The sequence below is a fragment of the Zosterops lateralis genome (assembly GCF_965231275.1).
Source record: "Zosterops lateralis genome assembly, chromosome: W".
NCBI classification, from domain to species: domain Eukaryota; kingdom Metazoa; phylum Chordata; class Aves; order Passeriformes; family Zosteropidae; genus Zosterops; species Zosterops lateralis.
The window spans coordinates 16,035,922-16,058,456 of record NC_139801.1 but is presented as its reverse complement, the minus strand read 5'-3'; the positions used below and the strand labels follow the sequence as shown (position 1 = coordinate 16,058,456).

General features: G+C 41.8%; 1 protein-coding gene across 1 annotated transcript in view; it reads right to left on the bottom strand.

Moving 5' to 3' along the window:
* The window catches only part of LOC310922046 (ubiquitin-associated protein 2-like), a 208,823-nt gene that overhangs the window by 131,861 nt on the left and 54,427 nt on the right, over nucleotides 1–22,535 (bottom strand). Inside the window, 2 exon segments of the mRNA XM_083882345.1 lie at nucleotides 13,549–13,652; nucleotides 14,849–14,903. Of these exon segments, the coding sequence (XP_083738471.1) occupies nucleotides 13,549–13,652; nucleotides 14,849–14,903 (159 nt within the window).

Below are 22,535 nucleotides of genomic sequence, written 5' to 3'. Positions count from 1 at the left end.
CAAATCAAAAGCTCAAATTTGTACAACCTGCTTCCAGTCCCACATCTTGTCTGCCACTCCTTCCCCCTACCTCTATTTCCATCTTCCTTTCCAGCACTTTCTTCTATTTTAGAACTATTACCTCAGCTGCAGCATCCTCTAATAACCCCCAAGATGATTTCCATCACAAGGTTGAAAGTGTTTCCCACTTGGACAAAACTAAATAATTCAATTTTAAAGCCTACTCTTTTTCAAGAAGTCATTTTGGCTCAGGGACTTATTTTTGACATTCCTACAGCTTGTCTAAAGAAGAAACACTAAAACAAAATACTGTCCTATAGTCATATATAGAGATGTAGAAGCATGGAAGATAAGAGGCTAATGTGTGTGCCTCAAACACCAATAGCCGGATGCCAATAGCCGGATGTCTGTGGAACCAACCAAGGATTGTTGGTAATAACAAACTGTGAGAAAGAACAGGATGTGGCTGGAGAAGGGGCCATATGGAGGTAGGGCAGCGTTTTTCTGGGACAAACATCCTTGTTCTAGTTCCTGGAGATAAGCACAACACAGTCCAGCGCAAGCACAGGAATGAGATTGAGAAGTGGGCATGGATGGGAGGGATGGGGGAATCAACACTACCAAAGACCCCCGGAAGCCCTCTGATCCATTTCCAGAAAGGCCTAGAAGAGACTGTGCATGAGAACTGATTTGCAGAGAAACAAGGAACTTATCTCCAGAGTGGGGAAAACTTATCTATAAAAAGGCACCCCCACAAGGCCCAGAGTGACTGATGATTTCTTTCTTTCTCCCCCCCTCTTTAATTCATCTCTCACTTGCTCTCTTCCCTTTCACCCTACCCCTTTATCCAAAACCCACTGCCATGTGCTTATATAGGAGATCAGAGACTAACACACCAATTTCCAAGCCAAATGTGCAATTTCCAAATAAATCTCTCTAAGCTTTTGCAGACCTGATTTTTGTTATTCCTTTCAACCACGAAGATTTACAAATCTTGGGTGCTTCCTTTCCCTTAAGGGTGGGATGTCATGAGACATTTTTGTTCTCTCAGTTATGGTACCTTTTCCCTTTGTCTGAAAGTAAATAAGGATTAGCAGTAAAAAGGTACTTAGCACCCCAAAAGAACATTCATGCATAACTAGTTTACTTTCAATTTCCACCAACCAAATGATTTTACAGTAACTCTTCACACTGACACTCACTCATTCATACCCCTAAGAATCATTAATTTGACAAGGACAGGGAAAATTCCCAAATGCCTTCTCACACTTTCTCCGTACCATGTTCCTCAACTTTTCATACATGCCTCAAATTGTGTTACTGAAGTTCAGAGCAGTTCTCAGTGACACATGCACAGCCTAACAGCAACAATGCACTTGGCATCCAAACAGAAGTTCCACATGTCACTTTGGATTCCCACAAATCTATTTACTCAGCAGCACACCCCCCATGTGTATTCACATTTGTATTCCTACTGGGACCTGTTTACCAACACCAAGATACTCTTATTCCTAGGCATAATTCTTCCATTACTGAAAACTGAGGAGATGCCTACAAGAAGGAACAGAGTTTGCCATAGGGAAAGCACATGAAGGCTACCTTGAGTTAACAGAGAGGGTCACAAAACATTCAAGCTCACTTAGGAAGTGAAACACAAGTCAGTCATGTATAAGCCTTACAGTTGCATTCATTAATAACTAATCTGTGAATTTTCTACCTCTGGTCCAGTCTCCTCATGCCTTTCTGTTGGAACCCTGGAGGCTGAAAATTTCGGGCTTTCTGAGCTGAGGGGTGCTGACCCTCAGGCAGGCACCGCATTTGACTTGAGGCCTTGGAACAGGCTTCTGAAGTTGTGTGATAGCACTCAGATTGTGAGTGTGTAGTTGGAATGGTGTTGTGTGATCTCATGGGGTGAAAACTTGGGTTTCGGGTTTTGGTATATAGTAATGTGTATGGGCCAAGATGGAGGATTCAGGGTGTTGTCTGAGGAGTTCTTCTTTCACCTTCTTCTTCTGTCTTCTTCACGGATTTGGGTGGCTTTCTTTAATTGGGTGAAGGATGTCTGCATTGCGTACCTTGAATGGTCACTATTGGACCAAAAACATAAATAATATAGGTGTCACTTTGGTATTGGGTAATTATCTCTTAAATAGCCTTGGTAAAAGTTAGAAGGTCTCCATTTTGCCTCGTTTCTCTAGCTGGCATGCTGGAGCTCACACTGTAAATACTGTAAATAGATAAGATATAATAAACAACCAAGACTGAACTCGATTCTACATTTCCGGTGTCTTTCATCCTGACCTCATCCAAGATAAAGCACGTAGAACTGTAACACCTTTCTTCTCTATCTTCTTTCTTTAGCTAACCTTATTGCTTCTACAATACTTGTGACAGTATACTTTGTCCTCTGCTACCATATAGCAAACAGTATCAGCATTCCTAGGTAGAATTTCCAAGTCATTGGGCATTCTTCTAACTTATCTGTTAAACTTATTTGAAAAATTAACATCAGTGAAAGTGATAACATAGGGTTAAATTGATTTCTAAAATAGCAAGGGCCCAAAAGCAGGGATCGGCTCCACTTGTGACCAGGATGTTATTCCGTGCTATTGTTCTAATTAAATGAAGTATAAAGCATAACTTTGCACAGGTGGTAGGGGGAGAGAAAGGGGGAACCTTGGTAGAATGCATAGGCCCTAAAGAATAAAGTTAGGTCAGGAGGATCTGTACCGATATAATCATTAGCAAGACGCATGCTAGAATTGTCAATTGTAATATCAGTTTGGTAACTAAATATGATTATTTTCTCTAACCAGAATCTTGAGCAAGAATCACACAGACTATTGTTCCTCGGGATGGAATCAATGGAACAATGGGGTTTAATGATTAACACGAATCCTTATGTAACAATAAAGGTATAAAATTGTAACCATGAAGCATGTTGGACAAGCCGAGATCTGGGTCGTCCAAGACCCCCGGCTTCCAGAGCTCTGAAATAAAGCACCGCATACAATTTCGCGATTGTGTGTCCTTTCCTCGGCTAACATTTTGGCGACCCAAGATGGGACCTTGTGAGCGCTGCTGAGGACCTCCCAACCCGATCACGCTCCAGCCGGCACCAAGGGATTCTCGGGGAGCCCATCGCGCCGGGACCCCCCGCCGCTCACAACGTTCCCTGGGAAAGAGGTAAGGTGCTTTATTATTTGGTTTGGTATGGGGTGCCTGCCTGTTAGACGCGGCGAAAGCTGCGCGTGGTTGGGCTAAGGAATTCCTGGTATTGCCTAGGCAGCCGTCCGTCAGTCAATTGCGAAAGCATTGCAGGTTCGGCAGTGGTGGTTTTATGTAGTAATAATGGAGAAGCTAAGAGGATTAAAAGGGGTTTTGGGCGGCAATGCCCCCATCCCACATTCTTCTCCATTGGGTTGCCTGTTGGCACATTGGAAGGAAGGAAACTTTGGTCAAGAGTTACATAAGGATAAGTTGATTGATTATTGTACTGTGTGGTGGCCTGAGTACATTTTGCCTGATAACCAGAGATGGCCGGAAAATGGGTCTTTACAACTGGAACTTATATCACAACTGATGACACATTGTAAATGAGAGTCAAAACTTGATGAATTGCCATACATAGATCTTTTCTTTTATTTAAAAGAGAAACCGGCATGGTTGGTGGAATGTGGAATACAAGCACTGGTCTTAGAAAATAATCATTGTTTGGCTTGCGTCCAAGATAAGTGTTGTGTAGAACACCTGGTTTTGGGAAAAAAGGGGGGAGATGATTTGGAAGCTGATTTATTTGTAGGACCCACTGCCCCTACCAACGCTCCCTCAGCATTAAGTTCCACTCCACTTACTCTCACCCCACCTGATTCTGTTTCCTCTGCCCTGCTTGCACCTATCCAAAATGCTTCTCCTGGCTATCCCCCTTCTCTGCTGACACTTGCTCAAAGATTTATCCCTCTACCGACTTTCCTCTCCCACCTACGCCTATGCCATCGGCTCCTGTCCCCTATCCCCAATCCTCTGCCAGAGTTGCCCACTGTTTCTATCCCTGACAACGATCAGGATTTGACTGTGGGGCGAGGATGAAGGGGAGGGAGATGCAGAAGGGACAGAACGGAAAGCAGTGATAGTGGAGAGGATAGCTCAGATGCAGCCAGGAAATATATTGGTCTTCAGATAGATAGTGAGCAAGCAAGGATTCAGCTCGTCTTTATTTTTCTAGACCAATCACAGGAGGACATTAGAAAAAGTTACAGAAACTGGAAAGCGGAAAGTTAAGAAGTTTGGACAAGCTTTTAGAGGTGGCGATGACGTGGTGGCAGAACCGGTCGGGACAGTAATAGAAGTGGTTTTGGCAGAGGCTGTGGAGTATTAAGAATAAATAAATTAGAAGGACATTGAAAGTGAGAGTGCCCAAACTGGTTTAGTCAGTATGTTCAGCCTCAGTTGGATAGCATAGCCAGAGTCATGGATCTGTGAGGGGAAGCCAGGATCAAAGGAACAGATGGTCACTCTGTGCTTAGAAGGGAAAGATGTCACTTTTCTTGTAGATATTCCATATTAAATTATGTAGAAGGGCAGATTAGGGAGAAATTGATTGTAATTATTGGAGCCACAGGGAAGGAGGAGATACGGCCATTCCTGCAACCTCTAGATCTAAGCTTTGGAAATAAAACTTTAACACATGAATTTTATATATACCTGGGTGTTCAGCTCTGCTCTTGGGGTGTGATTTTCTGGCAGCTCTAGAGGCAGTGATTACTTTTGAGAATGGTGAACTTGTAATGAGGATACCTGAGTCTGAAGCAGGAAAGATTTTAATGGTAAAAGAGAAACCAACTCCCAATATTCCTAAAGAAGTAGAAGCAACAGTGATTCTCTCTGTGTGGGAAATGGATATACTAAGGAAATCTAAATTGGCACAGCCAATACAGGTAGAATTGAAGAAAGGAGCAAGTGCCATGCAAATTAAACAATATCCTATCAAGACAGAAGCACGACAGGGAATAGCAAAAATCATTGATAAATTCCTAAAGTACCAAATTCCAGAAGAATGTGAATTAAAATACAATACTGCAATATTCCCAGTAAAGAAATCTAATGGTGAGTATAGACTTGTACAAGATTTAAGGGGCATAAATGAGATAACTAAAAAGACATTCATCTAGTAGTTGCTAATCCTTATACATTGCTAGCATCTGTGAAAGAGACATACAAATGGTTTACTGTAATTGATTTAAAATATGCCTTTTTCTGCATACCCCTTGACCAAGCTAGTAGGAAACTATTTGCCTTTGGGTGGGAACATCCAGAAAAGTGGAAGAAAGACCCAGCTCACCTGGACTCAATTAACAATGAAGTACAAGAACTCCCCCACCCTATTTGGGAGTCAATTGGAAAAGGAACTGGAAATCTGGACTAAAGGACAGGTGCCAAGAGACCAATACCTAATACTTCAGTATGTATATGAAATTTTGATTGCAACTGAGGAAGAAGCAACTTGCATAAAGGTAACAACGGAGATTTTAAATTCATTGGGAATGGGAGGATATAAGGTGTCCAGAGAAAAAGCACAAATTGCCCAACAGACTGTGATCTATTTGGGATGCAAAATCTCACAAGGGCAAAGAAAACTAGGTACTAATTGTATCCAAGCTCTTTGTGCCATTCCAGAACCCCAGAATCTACATGAGCTGCGGATTTTCCCTGGGATGACTGGGTGGTGTCGCTTATGGATCATGGACTATGGACTGATTGCGAAACCTCTGTATGAGGCCCAGAAGATGCAATCATTCACCTGGGGAAGACCACAGAGAGAGGCCTTCCAGAAATTGAAGGAAGCACTGACGACTGCTCCTGCTCTAGGGTTACCTGATCTGTCCAAAAACTTTCAGCTGTATGTACATGAAAGGCAGCGACTGGCACTGGGAGTCCTGACTCAACGACTGGGAAGCTGGAAAAGGCCGGTGGGTTACTTTTCCAAACAACTCGACAACGTAAGTGCTGGGTGGCCTTCATGTCTACGGGCAGTGGCAGCTACCATTCTGCTGATACAAGAGGCCAGGAAGCTCACGATGGGAAGACACATAAATGTCTTCGTACCGCATATGGTGACTACGGTCCTGGAGCAGAAAGGGGGCCATTGGCTCTCTCCAAGCAGAATGATGAAATTCCAGGTAACCCTGACTGAGCAGGATGACGTGACTCTGAAAACTACTAACCTTTTGAATCCAGCCTCGTTTCTAGGTACCACAGCTGAGGAAGGCCCATTAGAACATGACTGTGTGGAGGTAATCGAGTACACCTATGCAGCAAGAGCAGACTTGAAAGACATCCCTCTAGAACAGCCAGAATGGGAACTATTCACAGATGGAAGCAGCTTTATGGAAAATGGAATCAGATACGCTGGATATGCGGTAACCACAGTTGATAGGGTAGTGGAGGCAAAAGCATTACCACCAAGTACTTCTGCTCAGAGGGCAGAACTGGTCGCACTAACCAGAGCCCTAGAATTGAGCAAAGGAAAGACAGTCAACATATGGACTGATTCAAAATATGCCTTTGGAGTGGTACATGTACATGGTGCCTTATGGAAGGAGAGGGGACTGCTATCCTCTCAAGGCACACGGATCAAACATCAGGATGCAGTCCTGCAATTAATTAGTGCAGTACAGAAACCCGAACAGGTAGCAATTATGCACTGCAAAGCACATCAGCCAGGTAACTCCAGAATCTGTGAAGGAAATCGAAAAGCAGATCAGACAGCCCGCCAGGTGGCACGAGAAGTACAGACAACAATGGCACTAATACCATCAAAATTTAATGTATCCCAATTCAATTTGCCTCCCCAGCCAAAGTACACAGTAGAAGACAACAGGCTAGCACGTCTGCTAGAAGCACAGAAGAACTCAGAAGGATGGTATGTAACTGCACAAGGGCAAATAGTGGTCCCTCCCTTGGTAATGAGAGAAATTATGCAAATAAAACATAATGAGTGTCACTGGGGTGCAGAGGCATTGGTAGCAATGATAAAACAACACCTAATCTCATCACAGATGCAAACAATGGCAAAATCAATAATGTCAAAGTGTGAGATATGTTTAAAGAATAATCCAGTGGCTAGACGACAGGCACAATTAGGAAGGATTCGGATAGGAACGGAGCCAGGAGATTATTGGCAGGTGGATTTTGCAGAACTACCCAGAACTCGGGGATATAAGTATCTATTAGTAGGGGTTGACACTTTTTCTGGATGGCCAGAAGCTCTTCCCTGTCGCACCAACCAAGCAAAGGAAACAGTTAAGTGGTTGCTGCAGGAGATTATTCCCAGGTTCGGGGTGCCTTTAGGGATATCATCAGACAGAGGTCCACACTTTATAGCTACAGTGGTTCAGGAGGTGAGTAGATTGTTGGGAATATCTTGGGACCTCCATACAGCATGGCGACCCCAATCGAGTGGACAGGTAGAAAGGATGAACCGAACACTGAAGGGGCAAATTAGTAAAATATGTCAGGAAGCCAAATTACAGTGGCCCCAGGCCCTACCAATAGCATTACTGAGAATTCGGATAAAACCCAGGAGTGGAATGTCAGTCAGTCCTTATGAGATATTGTATGGGAAACCATATGAGTCTCCTAACCCTAATCCAAATGTACATATCACAGGGAAACAGGATGTGTATAATTATGTTTTGTCTCTCGGGAAAGCTTTAGCTCGACTTCGAAGTGTCCTGGTGTGGAATAGGCCACTGACTCTCGAGAATCCAGTCCACGATATCGAGCCAGGAGATGAGGTGTACATCAGAGCCTGGAAGGAAGAACCATTGAAAGAGAAGTGGACTGGCCCTCATCAGGTGCTGCTAACCACCTTTACAGCAGTCAAAGTGGCTGGAGTTGAACCCTGGATACACTACACTCGAGTGAAGAAGGCTGATCGAAGAGTTAAATAGTGGACTGTGCAAACTGTGGAACCAACGAAGCTGAGGATAGAACATCTGTAATTGTTTTTAATGGTATCAGTAACTATGCTCATGCTCATGCTTATATCGTGGTTAATGTTAATTCTATGGATTCTAATGTCACCAGTAGGGAATGCTGTTGCTTTGGGATATGGAATGCAACAAGGTCGATCAACTGCTCTTCATTCTAGGATGAAGAGGGAAGTACAAACAGAGACACAGGTAATAGAAGCTCCTAATACAATTCGGGCTGAAAATGTGATGATTGGATTGGTTAAAGACTTTGCCAAAATGCAAAATACTAGTAGAATAACAGCCTGCCTGCCAATACCAATGGCAGCAGGGGACCCTATAAGTTGGGGAATTATAACATCAAATTTACCTGATATAAAAGGGAACAAAACAGTTAAATGTAAACAAGTGCCAGAGTCAAGGATTGTGCTTAAAGAGTACTGGAAGATAACAGAAAGAGCTTATATGAAAACCCTGAGGAAAAAGGACTGTAAGTTAAGTCATGGACAGGTGGGAAAACTGGTAGAATGGTGGGTTAAGGATGAAGACCTTGCAAAGTGGGAATGCTGGTTACCACACTACCAAAAGGTTAAGGACAATGCTACAGAAACCACTGTGGTATGGAGGTGTGAGGAGAAAGAATGGAAAGGTCTAGAGCCCTGGGACAGTGCATGGTCTGTGAGTATACTCCAGAAATTCCAATATATGGCAGGCACTCCCTGGTGCATTAAATGGAAAGGTCCCGAGAATGATACAGACCCAGCAGTAACGAATACTGAAACTAGCAGTAGAAGGGAAACAAATAAAGTAGATTGGTGGGCATGTGATAAGATTTATGACTGCACTTCTGATGACCTGGAAATAAAACACTGGTCACCATTGGCAATAGCTTTACGAATTGGTTGTGGTTGCAGAGGGATCAGACATAAACAAGGTAAGATAGACTCTAAGATTGTGGTGGGATGTAGCAGGAGTACGATCCGGAGTCCGGGACAATTTGTATGGGCAACAAGTGATGGTAGATGGATGACACACCTGCCAGTGGACGGGGAAGTAAAAGAAATTACCATGGGTCTCCCTACTTTATGTCCCATTTGGAAAAGGTCCCCATTTAATGGGAGCCATGAGCTCTTGCAAATCAGGACAAAGCGAGATGTCCCAGATAGTGAAGATCAAGATGATACCTGGCAAGAACCCTCTAGTGGAGTAAAGCTTGGATGGGCCCTGGAATCTTTGTTTGGCCCTGTTGCAAACTATCAAAATAGGGAAATGTTATATAGGCTCACAGGTCAGGTAGATAGACTAGCCAGGGTTACGAGAGAAGGATTCAGAGAACTCAATATGCAATTACAAGCCACTACCAAAATGACCCTACAAAATCGATTGGCTCTAGACATGCTACTTTTAAAAGAGCATGGAGTGTGTGGATATTTAAAAGGACAAATTGACCACTGCTGCGTCCACATCCCAAATGTAACTGCAGATGTAGAATATGATATTAGTCAAATAAAACATATAGAACATGAGGTACAAGAGGAGCAATAGGATTTAGCTACTACTTGGTTAGACAAAATCTTTAACAAGTTGGGATGGAATGTGAGTTCATGGGTAAAATCTATCCTTGAGAACTTGATAATTTTACTAATCATATTTTTAGTGATTTGGTTAGCTTTTAGAATCCTGAAGAGAGAAATACAGAAAAGGACATCCTGGAACAGAACAATAATGAAGACATTGACACGAGACAAGACCCCACATCCAGCGCCTGCAGTCCATAACAACTTCCACCATGGGGCCCACGTCAACCATGGATTTGAAGACGAACATCCAGTATAGATACAAAAGATGAATGGACTGTAATTCTGTGAAAGCATTTGCATAGTAGAATGAAAATACTTTCAAAGGGGGGAATGATAACCTAGGGTTAAATTGATTTCTAAAATAGCAAGGGCCCAAAAGCAGGGATCGGCTCCACTTGTGACCAGGATGTTATTCCGTGCTATTGTTCTAATTAAATGAAGTATAAAGCATAACTTTGCACAGGTGGTAGGGGGAGAGAAAGGGGGAACCTTGGTAGAATGCATAGGCCCTAAAGAATAAAGTTAGGTCAGGAGGATCTGTACCGATATAATCATTAGCAAGACGCATGCTAGAATTGTCAATTGTAATATCAGTTTGGTAACTAAATATGATTATTTTCTCTAACCAGAATCTTGAGCAAGAATCACACAGACTATTGTTCCTCGGGATGGAATCAATGGAACAATGGGGTTTAATGATTAACACGAATCCTTATGTAACAATAAAGGTATAAAATTGTAACCATGAAGCATGTTGGACAAGCCGAGATCTGGGTCGTCCAAGACCCCCAGCTTCCAGAGCTCTGAAATAAAGCACCGCATACAATTTCGCGATTGTGTGTCCTTTCCTCGGCTAACAAAAGTAGAAGATGTGTTTCTGTTTGCGCTATAGCACCAAGTAATTTCAAAAGTAATTCCTTGGAAAGATGCCATATATTAGCCAGAGTGCTCCATTTCAGCAGCCATTAATATACTCAAGGCCACTCTCCCACACTGGACTAGAAGGGAATCAGAGTGGCAAAACAGCTGTATCACAGGCCCTCCTAAACTCTGAGCCTGTTATTGTCTTCTCTGGTTAAGTGGAAACTAGCTTATATGAAATTTAGAAAGCTGCATCTCAAAAGGCTCACAGCTCACAGCAGAGCCCAACAGAGCACACTCTGACCTCCAGTCTTCTTCCACACTTGACAGAGGTTGATGAAAAATCATCTGAGTAGGCTTCAGCAGTGAAGAGATCAGAAGTTACCCTTTGCTGGGGTTAAAAAAAATTCTCGTATTACTCAATGGTTCCCAAGTGTGGACAATAACATATATAAATTTCTCCAACCTGATGCAGGGTTTCTTGTGTCTTTATCTCCTGTAACAGAATACAGGAAGCAGAAAGGTATCCTGTTTTACCAATCACATACAAGCAGGTCACACTCTTCATTTCTGAATTGCCATGAGATCACTGTTAAACAGTTATTTTCCAAACTAGATCTGTCTCTTGCCTTTAGCCAGTAGCGTGTACTTCACATTTGAAACTTCATACAGAAACACACAGCTGCTTCTATCTTCAGACAGGCCAATTGCTCTTTTGGCTTTCATTCAATTGCCTACTCATGTTTTAATTACTAATTCTCTTCAAAGATAGAAGATCTTAGAATTCTCCTCCATCCTAGAGACTCACATTCTTATATTATACAGGTGAGGCTGCCAAAGCCATCCCAGTGTCACTGAGTGAATTCATATTTGTAAATGTTTTTTCTTTTTTCTACTTAAATATTCATACCCTACTGTTCAATGCCCATGGATCAATCACTTTTAGTAGGACTTACGTGAGATATGAGTTGTTTAGCTTAATAAGTTTTAAATAACAATGAGTCATTTAAGAGTCATAATATTGTGTGATTTAGTATCCTGTTTGCTTAGCTTTACTTGCTTAGCATGAGTAGCTGTATTTGCTGAAGCCCTAGGCTGCAAGCTGTATTTTCACCATAGATATGCTTTTGGCTATAATAGAGTTCACTTTCTTAGTAATTTTCCTAGTAGCTGGTGTAGTACTGTGTTTTGAAGGTATAGAAGCCCAGGGATTTCTTTGTTCTTGGTGCCTATTCAGAAGCACCCAGCTCAAGCTGATGTGCTGCTATACCACTCTATTGAACTACTTATTTTTATTAAATCCAGCACCTGAGACTGCTGTGGAAAACCTAGGGTTGAGCCTGAAAAAGAAGGAAGTGCCCCCAAGAGTGAGTATGTATTAAAATTCCATTAGTAGACTTATTGGAAACACAGAACCATGGAGAAGGGACTAACTTTCCCTGTAACATATAAATGCTGTTTAGGGGGATGTAGTGTTCTAGTTAAAGTTGTGGACTAATATAATTGAGATTTAATAGAGAATTTTGAACAGAGGAAAATAAAGAGAAAGTGATATGAAGCCCTTTGCTCCCAGGGAAAAAGAGACCTCTGTTCCATGAGATGAAGATGATTTTTGGAAATAGAAGAAGAGAACCTTTGGTTTATACTAGAAGAGGCATCCTTAAACGGTATCCTAAAATAAGCAAACATGACCCATATGCAGCTCAGGAAAGCTGCTAATGGGAGGAGCTTCACAGTTTGTGTAAGAAATAAAATACAAGTTTCTAAACTCAGTTAAGTATTGTTATTGTAAAGTGCCTTCTCTCAGTTAAATACTGGTTATTTCCTTATCTCATACCTATTGAAAGGTCGTCTTTGTTAAATACCATTTACCCCATACCTATTGTTATTGTAATGCTTTCCCTGTTAAATGCTACTTACCTCAGACCCCCTTTCTTTAAAACTGTATTCTTCCCGTCAATTATCTGCCCCTGCCCTGCTGCTCCCCACATGGCAACCGATGACACCACCCGGCATGTAAATAAAGAAAACTCCCATGGGCCTTAGCACCCAGAAGTGGAATAGATATAAAACCCCTAAAAACGACGAGCCAACACAAAACCAAGGACTAAGAACAACCACTCTGGGTCAGCAGAACCATAGAGAACCTCACACCAATCAAAGCTGGGTTCCACCTTGTCACCATAACTTACACAGCACTCGACCAGACAGACAGCCCTGGACCACGAGCCTAACAGGGTCTATCCCAGGGACTCCCACGAGGACGGAAGTCCCAGCTCTGCCCTGCGGCAAAGCTGAACACCTCCTTCTCTGCGTCATCCATCAGGAGCAGCCGCGGTGTGCGCAACTCCTCGATCCCCCACCTAGAGCTGATCTTAATAACGGCATTAAAAAGGAGCTGGTATCCTTGCCCATTCATTTCAGTTTGCAGAAAGTTTTTTCCAGACAGATGCAGATTTGTGACATGGGAGCCACCAGAGGACTGTTTCTTGTAGCAATGTCTCCAAAGGAGTTTTAAGAGACTCCTCTCCCTAAGAACCAATAAAAGATTATTTTTAAATAGTGAAACTGACTAAAAATCACAGGTTTTGTCTTTTTATGTTGTTAGTGGAAAAGCGAACACTTGTAGTAAGAATGAGGAGTGTTTTAAAAGTTTCATTTTGATTCCCATTTTCGTCTTTTAGTGTGTGTTAATGAACCTATCATTATATCCCCTAAGTTTGAGCCTGCTTTGCTTTTCTCCTAATCATATCTCACAGTAAGAAAAAAAGTAGATTATTCTAGTGGACACTCAAACCACTACATCCATTGGTGCGTTAGCCAGGAAAGGTCAAAATTAGTGAACGTGAAACCATTACATGATTAGTGTTTCTGCCTAGTTGTGAACTTAAACCAACACAGCATTAAACAAAAAAAAGTTGCAAATTGCCTTCCCTTCATTCTAACAAGAGTCAGGCTACAGCATGTGCCCTGCACATTAGTAGCAATTAAGCTATAAAAAAGAACTAATATCTGTGTCATGTGAAATGTATTCACTTTTTCAGAAGGTAACTGAACACTAATAGAATAGTTATTTCAACTGCAATTTGCTACAGGTCTTCATTTCAATCCTTCCACTTCTTGAAGCATCTTACCAGTTCCATCATCTGCATCATTCTGACCAGTCTCCCAAATCTCTGATTTTGTCCCAAAGCCATCAGCGGCAGAAGACTCCATATAGTCTGTAGGGTGAAATGTCCTAGATTTTTAAAAGTTTAAAAATGGAAGAGAACACATGGGTCATTCAATGAACATAGATGCCATCATTTCTATCTGAAGTTGCATTAGGTTTAACTTCTTGATTTCCACATAATCTATCTTGATAGTTTTGGTTTCAAAATTTTTTCCTCTATAAGCAGACACAGATAAAAGAGGGAGAAAAGAAGGGGAGAAAAAAAAGTGAAGAGACTGAAAAAATTACCGTAGAGAAACTGAACCAACCCAACATTTCCCAAAATAGCAGTTAATAGCATACCTACTCCTCCAGTCTTATAAAGCATTAGTTTATATGCATAATGATAAGCCTCTCTCAGCTGACAGTTTCTCAGAAGGTGGCTTACTGATGAGAAACCAGTATCATGTCCTTTCAGAGCACCAGACCTGTGCAGGACAGGAGTTGGAACATCAGTAGGACTATTTCAGAATGCACTCTTGACATCAATGCCAAAAAAACCCAGATGAAGCTAAAAGGTGAAAAAGGATGATTGAAGAAAAACCTCTTCTCAGTTTATCATCTACAAGTATGAACAAGAAGAATTATCAGAAAATTAGAATGAATCTTCTGTTCATCATGACATCAGTGATGTTACATGAAATATCATTAAAGGCAAACACTGAGTGAAAGTAGTGGAGGCTACACTTCATGAAGCAAGTTATTCCACCAAAACTGAGAACAAACTTTAGAGCTGCTGAGTAACTTCTTTTGATTTTGTTTTAGGGTCAATGTATGTCCAAACAGCCCAAACAGCTAAAGCATGAAACCTCAAAAACAAGAGAAAGTTTAGAATCACTAGTCTTTCTGGTTTTATATAGAACTTGAAAGTTCTACGTTACACTGAAACAAATCTTTTTTTTAATTGACCTAGAACTATATGCACCACACAAAACTTTCAGTCTCCAAGACACTACTGATGGCTGCTACTGATAGGTACAAATGGGTTCCCCAAGTTTGAGATATTAACATTGAGTGAACTTACATTACGTTTGCATAGGTGTGTCTAGGTAGAAATACTGGTTTAAGACAAAAAGAATCCATTAATAATCTAAGACATTTTAAATTTTTGTATCTATACAGGTTTATCAAACTTACAGCAATATTAAGACACAGTGGCAACACTCAATTACTATTGCCAGTGAGTTCGATCCTTGCCAAAATCTGTGCTCTGTGTTTCTTACCCCATGCCTTGGGCTGAAAACCTCCCTGCTCCTCTCCCTCTGCCACGTCCAAACCCTAGGAGAGAAAACATCATTTAACAGCAACAGCAAAGGAGCCACCAATTGCTAGTCTGTCATTAGAAAATATAACAGTTGAAGTAAAAAAAGTACTGTGGTTAAATATCTTCCCAAATTTCCCTAACACATGCAAGTAAGCCACAGTTCACTAAGACTTTGTGTTTCAGTAGGACTTGCAATTCTTTGCTATTTTTTCTGTATCTAGTGAAGTAGTTCCAAATGCCAAGAAAAAAACTTTACCTAAAGAATCATCCCATGAGACTGCTATTGCCAAATCATTAGACATTGTTCAAAATTTCATTTAATTTTTCCCTCTTGCCTAAATGCTTTAAAATTCCAGCCTCTCTGCATACCTTGATCTCTCAAGAAATTCTATCACTTCTTATCTGTGAGAAGAAAGTTTAAATATTCCATTTGCTTCCTTCTCTGACTCAGCCCACCCCTACCCTCCTATGCTTTCACCAACCTGTTCCAACACATTCCTTTTATTTCCCCTTTAAGCGTAACTACTGGCATGAAAATTATCCAATTCAAATTACTCAAACTTCCTTGTTATCCCCCACAAGAATATTAATTTCTATTTTAACAACAACAAATATTTGTTACCTCCAATTTCAGTTACCAACCTCAGTTTACAAGCTTCTTGATATAGTGAATGGCTTTATTTTTGCATGTTGCATAGTGCCAAGAAAGCATGAAAATTTTTGTCTTACTTAACCATCCATAAAGCACATGTCTATGCAAACTGTTAGAAACTATTTCTTACATGTGGCATATTTCTACATAGTTTTAGTGGAATTTTTTTTTCTTTTTTATAACCTTAGTATCTGAGGCTTTTTCAGTTTGTTGGGTTTTTTGGAGGGAGGGCTATGTATATTATTTGGTATTACAAAAGTTGCTGCTGAGAACAAAACAATGTTTATTTTAATGAAAAAATTATGTGGTTATAAAAAGTTTCTGAACAACTACAAGCTTACCAGAACACAAAAGTTATAATTCTAAGTCACTGATATACTGGTTGTCCAAACGTTAGAGTTACCTATGAAAGGCTTCAAATTTGGATCAAAATTACCCCTTATTTTGAGGGGACCATCTAAACTGAATAAACAGTAGCTGTAAGACATGGTAAATTCAGTTTAGAAAGTTCCTATTTTAATGACTTTCCTTTTCCCCCCCTCGCCACTTGTTCTCCTCCTTGCCTTAGTTCATTATCAATGTTTTAAAAGACATTTCTGGACCTCTAAAATACTGTTGTGGTTTGACCTTGGCTGGAGGTCAAGTGCCCACCAAAGCTGCTCTTATCACTCCCCTCCACAAATGAACAGGGGAGAGATCACTCACCAATTGCAATCACAGACTAAACAAACCTGACTTGGAGAAATTAATTTAATTTATTACTAATGAAAATCAGAGTAAGATAATAAGAAGTAAAACAAATCTTTAAAACACCTTCCCCTCACTCCCCCCTCCTTTCCAGGCTTATCTTTATTCCTGATTTTCTACTCCCTCTTCCCCAACAATGCAGTGAGATGAAGAATGGAGGTTACGGACAGTTCATCTCATGTTGTTTCTGTTGCTGCTTCCTCTTCAGGTAAAGGAGTCCTTCCCCTGTTCCTGCATAAGATCCTTCCCATGGGAGACAGTCCATCAACTTCTCCAATGTGAGTCCTTCCCACAGGCTGCAGTTCTTCATGAACTGCTCCAGCGTGGGTCTCTTTCACAGGGTCAGGCCTTCAGGAACAGGCTGCTCCAGCATGGGTCCCCCATGGGGTCACAAGTCCTGCCAGCAAAACTACTCCAGTGTGGGCTTCTCTCTCCATGGGGCCACAGGTCCTGCCAGGACTCTGCTCCAGAAGACTTCCCACGGGGTCACAACCTTCTTTTGGGCATCTACCTGCTCCAGCATGGGGTCCTCCACAGGCTGCAGGTGGGTCTCTGCTCTCCTGTGGACCTTCATGGGCTGCAGGTAGACATCCTGCAGGTCTTCACCATGGGCTGCAGGGGAATCTCACCTCTGGCACCTGGAGCATCTCCTGCACCTCCTTCACTGACCTTGGAGTCTCCAGCACTGTTTCTCACATATTGTCACTCCTCTCTTCCTTGGATTCAATTACTTCTGTGCAATATTTTCTTTCCCCATCCTTAAATATGTTATCACAGAGACATTACTACTGTCTCTGATTGGCTTGGCCTTGGCCAGTGGTGGATCCATCTTGGAGCCAGCTGGCATTGGCTCTGTCAGACATAAGAGAAGCTTCCAGCAGCTTCTTGGAGAAGCCATCCCTGTAGCCCCCCCTCCTCTTGCTACCAAAACCTTGCCATGCAAACCCAAGGACTTCTTAGAAATATCAAATTAGCAGGATAGCTTTATCCACATTTTGATGAGTTTACTCCTATTCTATACAGGATGACAACCATGTAAACCTGCAGAGGAAGGATTCCCATCTAGCAACACAGAACAGCAAGAACACAGAAGAATGAAGCCTGACACTAGGCCATTTTCCCCTCTTTGCACTCTTTTCACAATTGTCTGGAGAGAAGAGACAGAGATTAGGAAAGTGGTAACAACTGCAACCTGGCAGTTGCCATCCCTCTTCACTGAGCCCACACATGGAGCTGTGCTCTTTGCTCTGTCATAAACAGTGTCCTAGACCCTGCTGTACCCATCTGATAACAGCCTTCTAAACCTCCTTGCTCAGCCTACCTCTTCTACTGCTCTTCTCTCCTTCGCTCACCTAAAATCCACAATATGGGAAGCTGATCCATGGCATTACAGGGTTGCAGCTTTAGAAGTCAGTGCACTCTGGATTATCTTTCTACCTAGTAAATATAGGTTTTGTTGGTTTTCTTGAAAGAGTAGAATCAGCTAGAAAAGTTTACTTGGGGACACTGTACTTCCTACAGCTATCAATACAGCATTAAACACCATTCACTAATGATGCACAGAAGAGAGATCAAAAGATTTTTTACAAACTCAACTACAAGACTGACTGGGAGCTGCAAATCACAGTAACAGTCAAGCAGAAATATTTTTGAGTGAGACAGACATTAGGTACAAAGAGAGTAGCTGGAATAGCTAGCATGAAAGTAGAAATAGATTTTAGAAGAGGAAGTAAGTCTCCCCAACCTCCCAAGTGCAAAAGTCTGAAAAAATAACTTTAGCATATTACACATAAGATGAAGTTTTAGTAAATAAGGCATATGTAAGATACTATACCAGGATGGGCACAATAAATTACTGGCCAAAAACAGCAATAAGAACTTCTAACGATTTTAGAAACTGCTAGAAAAACATCATGTTCTTCCTGAAGCTCCATGCACAGTCTCAGACTACTAGTCAGCAAGGCATTTTCAAGGTGATCTGGTATAAAAAGTTAATCCTGAACTTGAATTTCAAGTAGATTCCCTTAACTTCATAAAGCTGTGTCTATGCCTTCTGTCAAAACTGAAATTAAGTTTAATCAACAAATGCAACAAAAAGTATTCTAGTGAAGACAAACAAGCAGTACCAAACCAGCAGGGTTAGCACTAAATTCAAATCTGTAAGACACTTATGAAGAACTGATTCAAAATATGGGACAGTGAGTACCCACTAGTGGAAGATGACCCTGACACAGAACCTCATACATCATGGTCAGTAATGCAAGATGCCAGTGGGAAGGGCTGATATTCTCCAACACAAATCACTACTATAGTCTTAAATTCTCATGCTAAGAAAGTTACTTCACTGCCAAAATGAAAACATGGCCTTAAAACAATTAAAAGGCACACAGCCTTCTAATACAGAGAAATTAGTCACGAAGCAACTGTGAATGGCCATCAGGTATTTCCAAACTTTTGCTACTTTTTAACAGTGACTTAAGGGTCAGTGAGCAAACAGGGCTTCACACAATTCAGAGCAGGGACCCATATTCGGAGCATGCAATCCCACAGTAACTTAAACCCATTTAAATCAGAACTACTACAACAGAAGTTTCTCACTAGTGATCACAACTTCTCTTTCCTGCACTAAGCTTTGCACATACTTTCAAAAAGTAAGTGAGCACAAAACCACCATCTAAAAACAAAATTATTAGGTCACTGTTGTATTGGCTCTTCAAACCAGTTTCCCGCTTGCTAAATGTCAGAAAACCAGTCACCTTTACACAAGGATAAGCCACCAAAACCCCTGTTGTCCCCAGCTACCATGCTGCCTGCCCCCTTTTTATTTTTTTGGCTTGGTTAATTTTAAACTTAGATCAATCCTCTAATAAAGTTCAAATGTACCAGGAGACAGACAAGATCAATTCCTCCCAGCAGTATAATGCCAGTTTATGCTTTTAACATAAAAAGTATAGCTTTAACACTACTCTAAAAAGATGCATAGATAGGATTTATATTACAACAGCCAATGTTCACTAATTCTTTTTTTCATGTGGTAATTCAGGCTTCTTGCCTGAGTTGGCAAAAATTAATCCAGCAAAAGGCAACAAAGTAACAATCCATGTAGCCACTGACCACTGGAGAGAGAGAGATTGAACAGAGCCTGTGCCCGAGGTTCCCAGTCTCCAGTCCCACCCCCTGGTTCATCTTAAAGATACTGCAGACATTTCTGGGCATAAAGCAGATGATTAGGAAATAAAGTATCATCATAAAATCACCCCAAGACAATTTCTACTAATATCCAAAGAAAGGTCGGCCATCCCTGAAATACTGAGAAATAAATTACTCAGCTTTATACAACTCCCTGCAGATTTCACGGGTTTTGTCATGGTTTAAGAGCGGCACCCCCTAATTTGGTGCTGCACAACCACCATCATGCTCACTTCCCTCTCCCCTCCAGTGGGAGATATAAGAGGTAGAGATTATGGGTTGAGACAAGAACAATTTACTGGAAACAGCAACAAGATAAGAAAAAAAAAAAACCAGTAACAGCAACAATACTAATAAAAGCATACAAAAACCCCACATTCACCAACCAACCTGATGCTGTACAACACTCCAAGAAAATGAACAAAATGGCGACAGCACCCTCTGCAAGCCACCTTTTTCTTCCTGATGGTAAGCAACATCCCCCTCCTCCTCGGAAGTGAGAATTCCTTACTTCTGCCCCTCCAACAATGAGATGAGTGGTATAGAATAAAAACTTAGGAACACACAGAGGCTCTAGGATCCATGCCCTCACAACAACTGTGGAAAAAATCATTCTGTTCTGGCCAAAAAAACAGGACATTATCCACTCCTTGTTCTATATCATCTAGCTCATGTCCAGATCTTATAACTTCCAAATATATACATATGTATATATAAAAATATACACAAAACACATATTTTCATTGTCAATGGCCATCCCTCCAAGATGTCTGTTGAGTTCATTTAGTCCATGACTGTGGGATCTATCTGTCCTAGATGCCTTCCAGGGGAGGAGGGCTGGTGTGCTGTCAGCTGGTTGTTGCATCAGGAGTTCATGACTGGTGTATCTGAAGCAGTCCATCCTCATTGTTCATGGGAGTTATGGCACAGTGGCAATATCATTCAGCACCCAATATTATGCAATTCAACATTACAGACTGTTCTCACCCAAAATCAAATTCCCTTGAGGTACACATCACATTTCCCCATCCCTCTGCATTACCAACCAAGTGCACTCACGTCCGTGAGCAAAAACAATCCCTCAGATGCATTTGCCTTTCCTTGAAGCAGGACTAATCCAAACTGTCTTCCCTAACACATTCCTCATCTGCACCACAGGGACTTTATCCCCTTCTATGGTACGTGGAAGTTTTGATTGGGCAGGGCCAGTTCAACTGGTAGTCTCTAGTGTTAACTAACCAGGTGGCCTTTGCTAAATGTAGATCCCAATGTTTGAAGGTCCCACCCCCCCACTACTTTAAAAATGGTTTTTAACAGTCCATGGTACCGTTCAGTTGTCCCAGAGGCTGGTGCATGATAGGGAATATGATACATCCACTCAATTCTGTGCTCTCCAGTTCAGGTGTCTATCAGGCATTTTTTGAAATGAGTCCCATTGTCCAACTCACTTCTTTCTGGGGTGCCATGTCACCACAGGACTTGCTTTTCAAGGCCCAGGATGGTGTTCTGGACAATGACATGAGGCACAGAGTGCCTCCAGCCATCCAGTGGTTGTTTCCACCATTGTCAGCACACAGTGCTGGTTTTGGTGGGTTTGTGGCAGTGTGATGTAATCAATCTGCCAGGCCTCCCCATACTTATATTTTGATCATCGTCCCCCACACCAGAGGCTTTACCTGCTTGGCCTGCTTGACAACAGCACATGTTTCACAGTTATGGATAATCTGGGATATAGTGTCCATGGTTAAGTCCATTCCTTGATAACGAGCCCATCTGTATGTCCCATCTCTTTCCTGATGACCTGATGCATCATGAGCCCATTGAGCCAGAAATAATTCCCCCCTATGTCACCAGTCCAGATCCATCTGAGACACTTTAACCTTGGCAGCTTGATCTACCTCACCATTTTTCCACATGCACCCGAGTCACACTACTGAAGATGTACATGATGTACTTTTACAGTCAATTTCTCTACCTGAGCAGCCATGTCTTGCCACAATTCAGCAGCCCAGATGGCTTTCCCTCTGCGCTGCCAATTGGTCTTTTTTCCATTGGTCCAGCCACCCCCACGAAGCATTTTCTACCATCCACAAGTCAGTGAGAAGATGGAACACTGGCCATTTTTCTCCTTCAATGATATCCAAAGTCAATTGTACAGCTTTCAGCTCTGCAACATGACTTGATCCACCTTGGTCCTCAATAGCTTCTGCAACTCACTGCATATGAATTCATAAGTCAGCTTTCCATGTTTGATGTATCCCTACAATATAGCAGAAACCATCAAGAAAAAGACTATATTGTTTTTCATTTCTAGTAGCTGACTATATGGTGGAGCCTCCTCAGCACATTACCTTTTCCTCTTCCTCCTCTGAAATTAGTCTGAAATTCTCACCTGCAGGCCAGTTTGTGATGACTTCCAAGATCCCTGAGTGACTGGGATTTTGAGCTTGCTTTGTGATCAACACAGCTCACTTACTCCACATAACATCAATGGCATGATGTGTGGAAAGGACTTTCCCTTTGAACATCCAGCCCAGCACTGGCAGTTGGGGTGCCAGGAGGAGCTGTGCTTCAGTGCCAACCACTTCTGAAGCAGCTTGAACCCCTTCATAAGCTGTCAGTATCTCTTTTTCAGTTGGGGTGTAAGAGGACTTGGATCCTTTGTATCCCTGACTCCAGAATCCCAGGGGTCATCCTTGGGTCTCCCCAGGTACTTTTTGCTAGAGGCTCCAGAAAAGACCATTTTCCTCAGCTGTGGTGTAGAGCACATTTTTCTTCTGGCCCAAGAGCTACTACATGAACAATCTCCTGTTTAATTTGTTCAAAAGCATGTTCTTGTTCAGGACCCCTGTTGGAGGTTAGAAAAAAAAAATAAATAAAAGGAAAAATCCTTTCTCTCAGGGAATTTTTCTCCCATTTGTTACCTAAGAGGTGAGAACAATAATACTTAAGAGACAAAAGATGTGGCCAGGAAGGGGGCGGATGCAGTTGGCTGCAGTCTCTTAGATGGGAAGTGAGCTTGGTAGCTGGGGAATTTTCTCTTGGGAAGTGCAGAGAT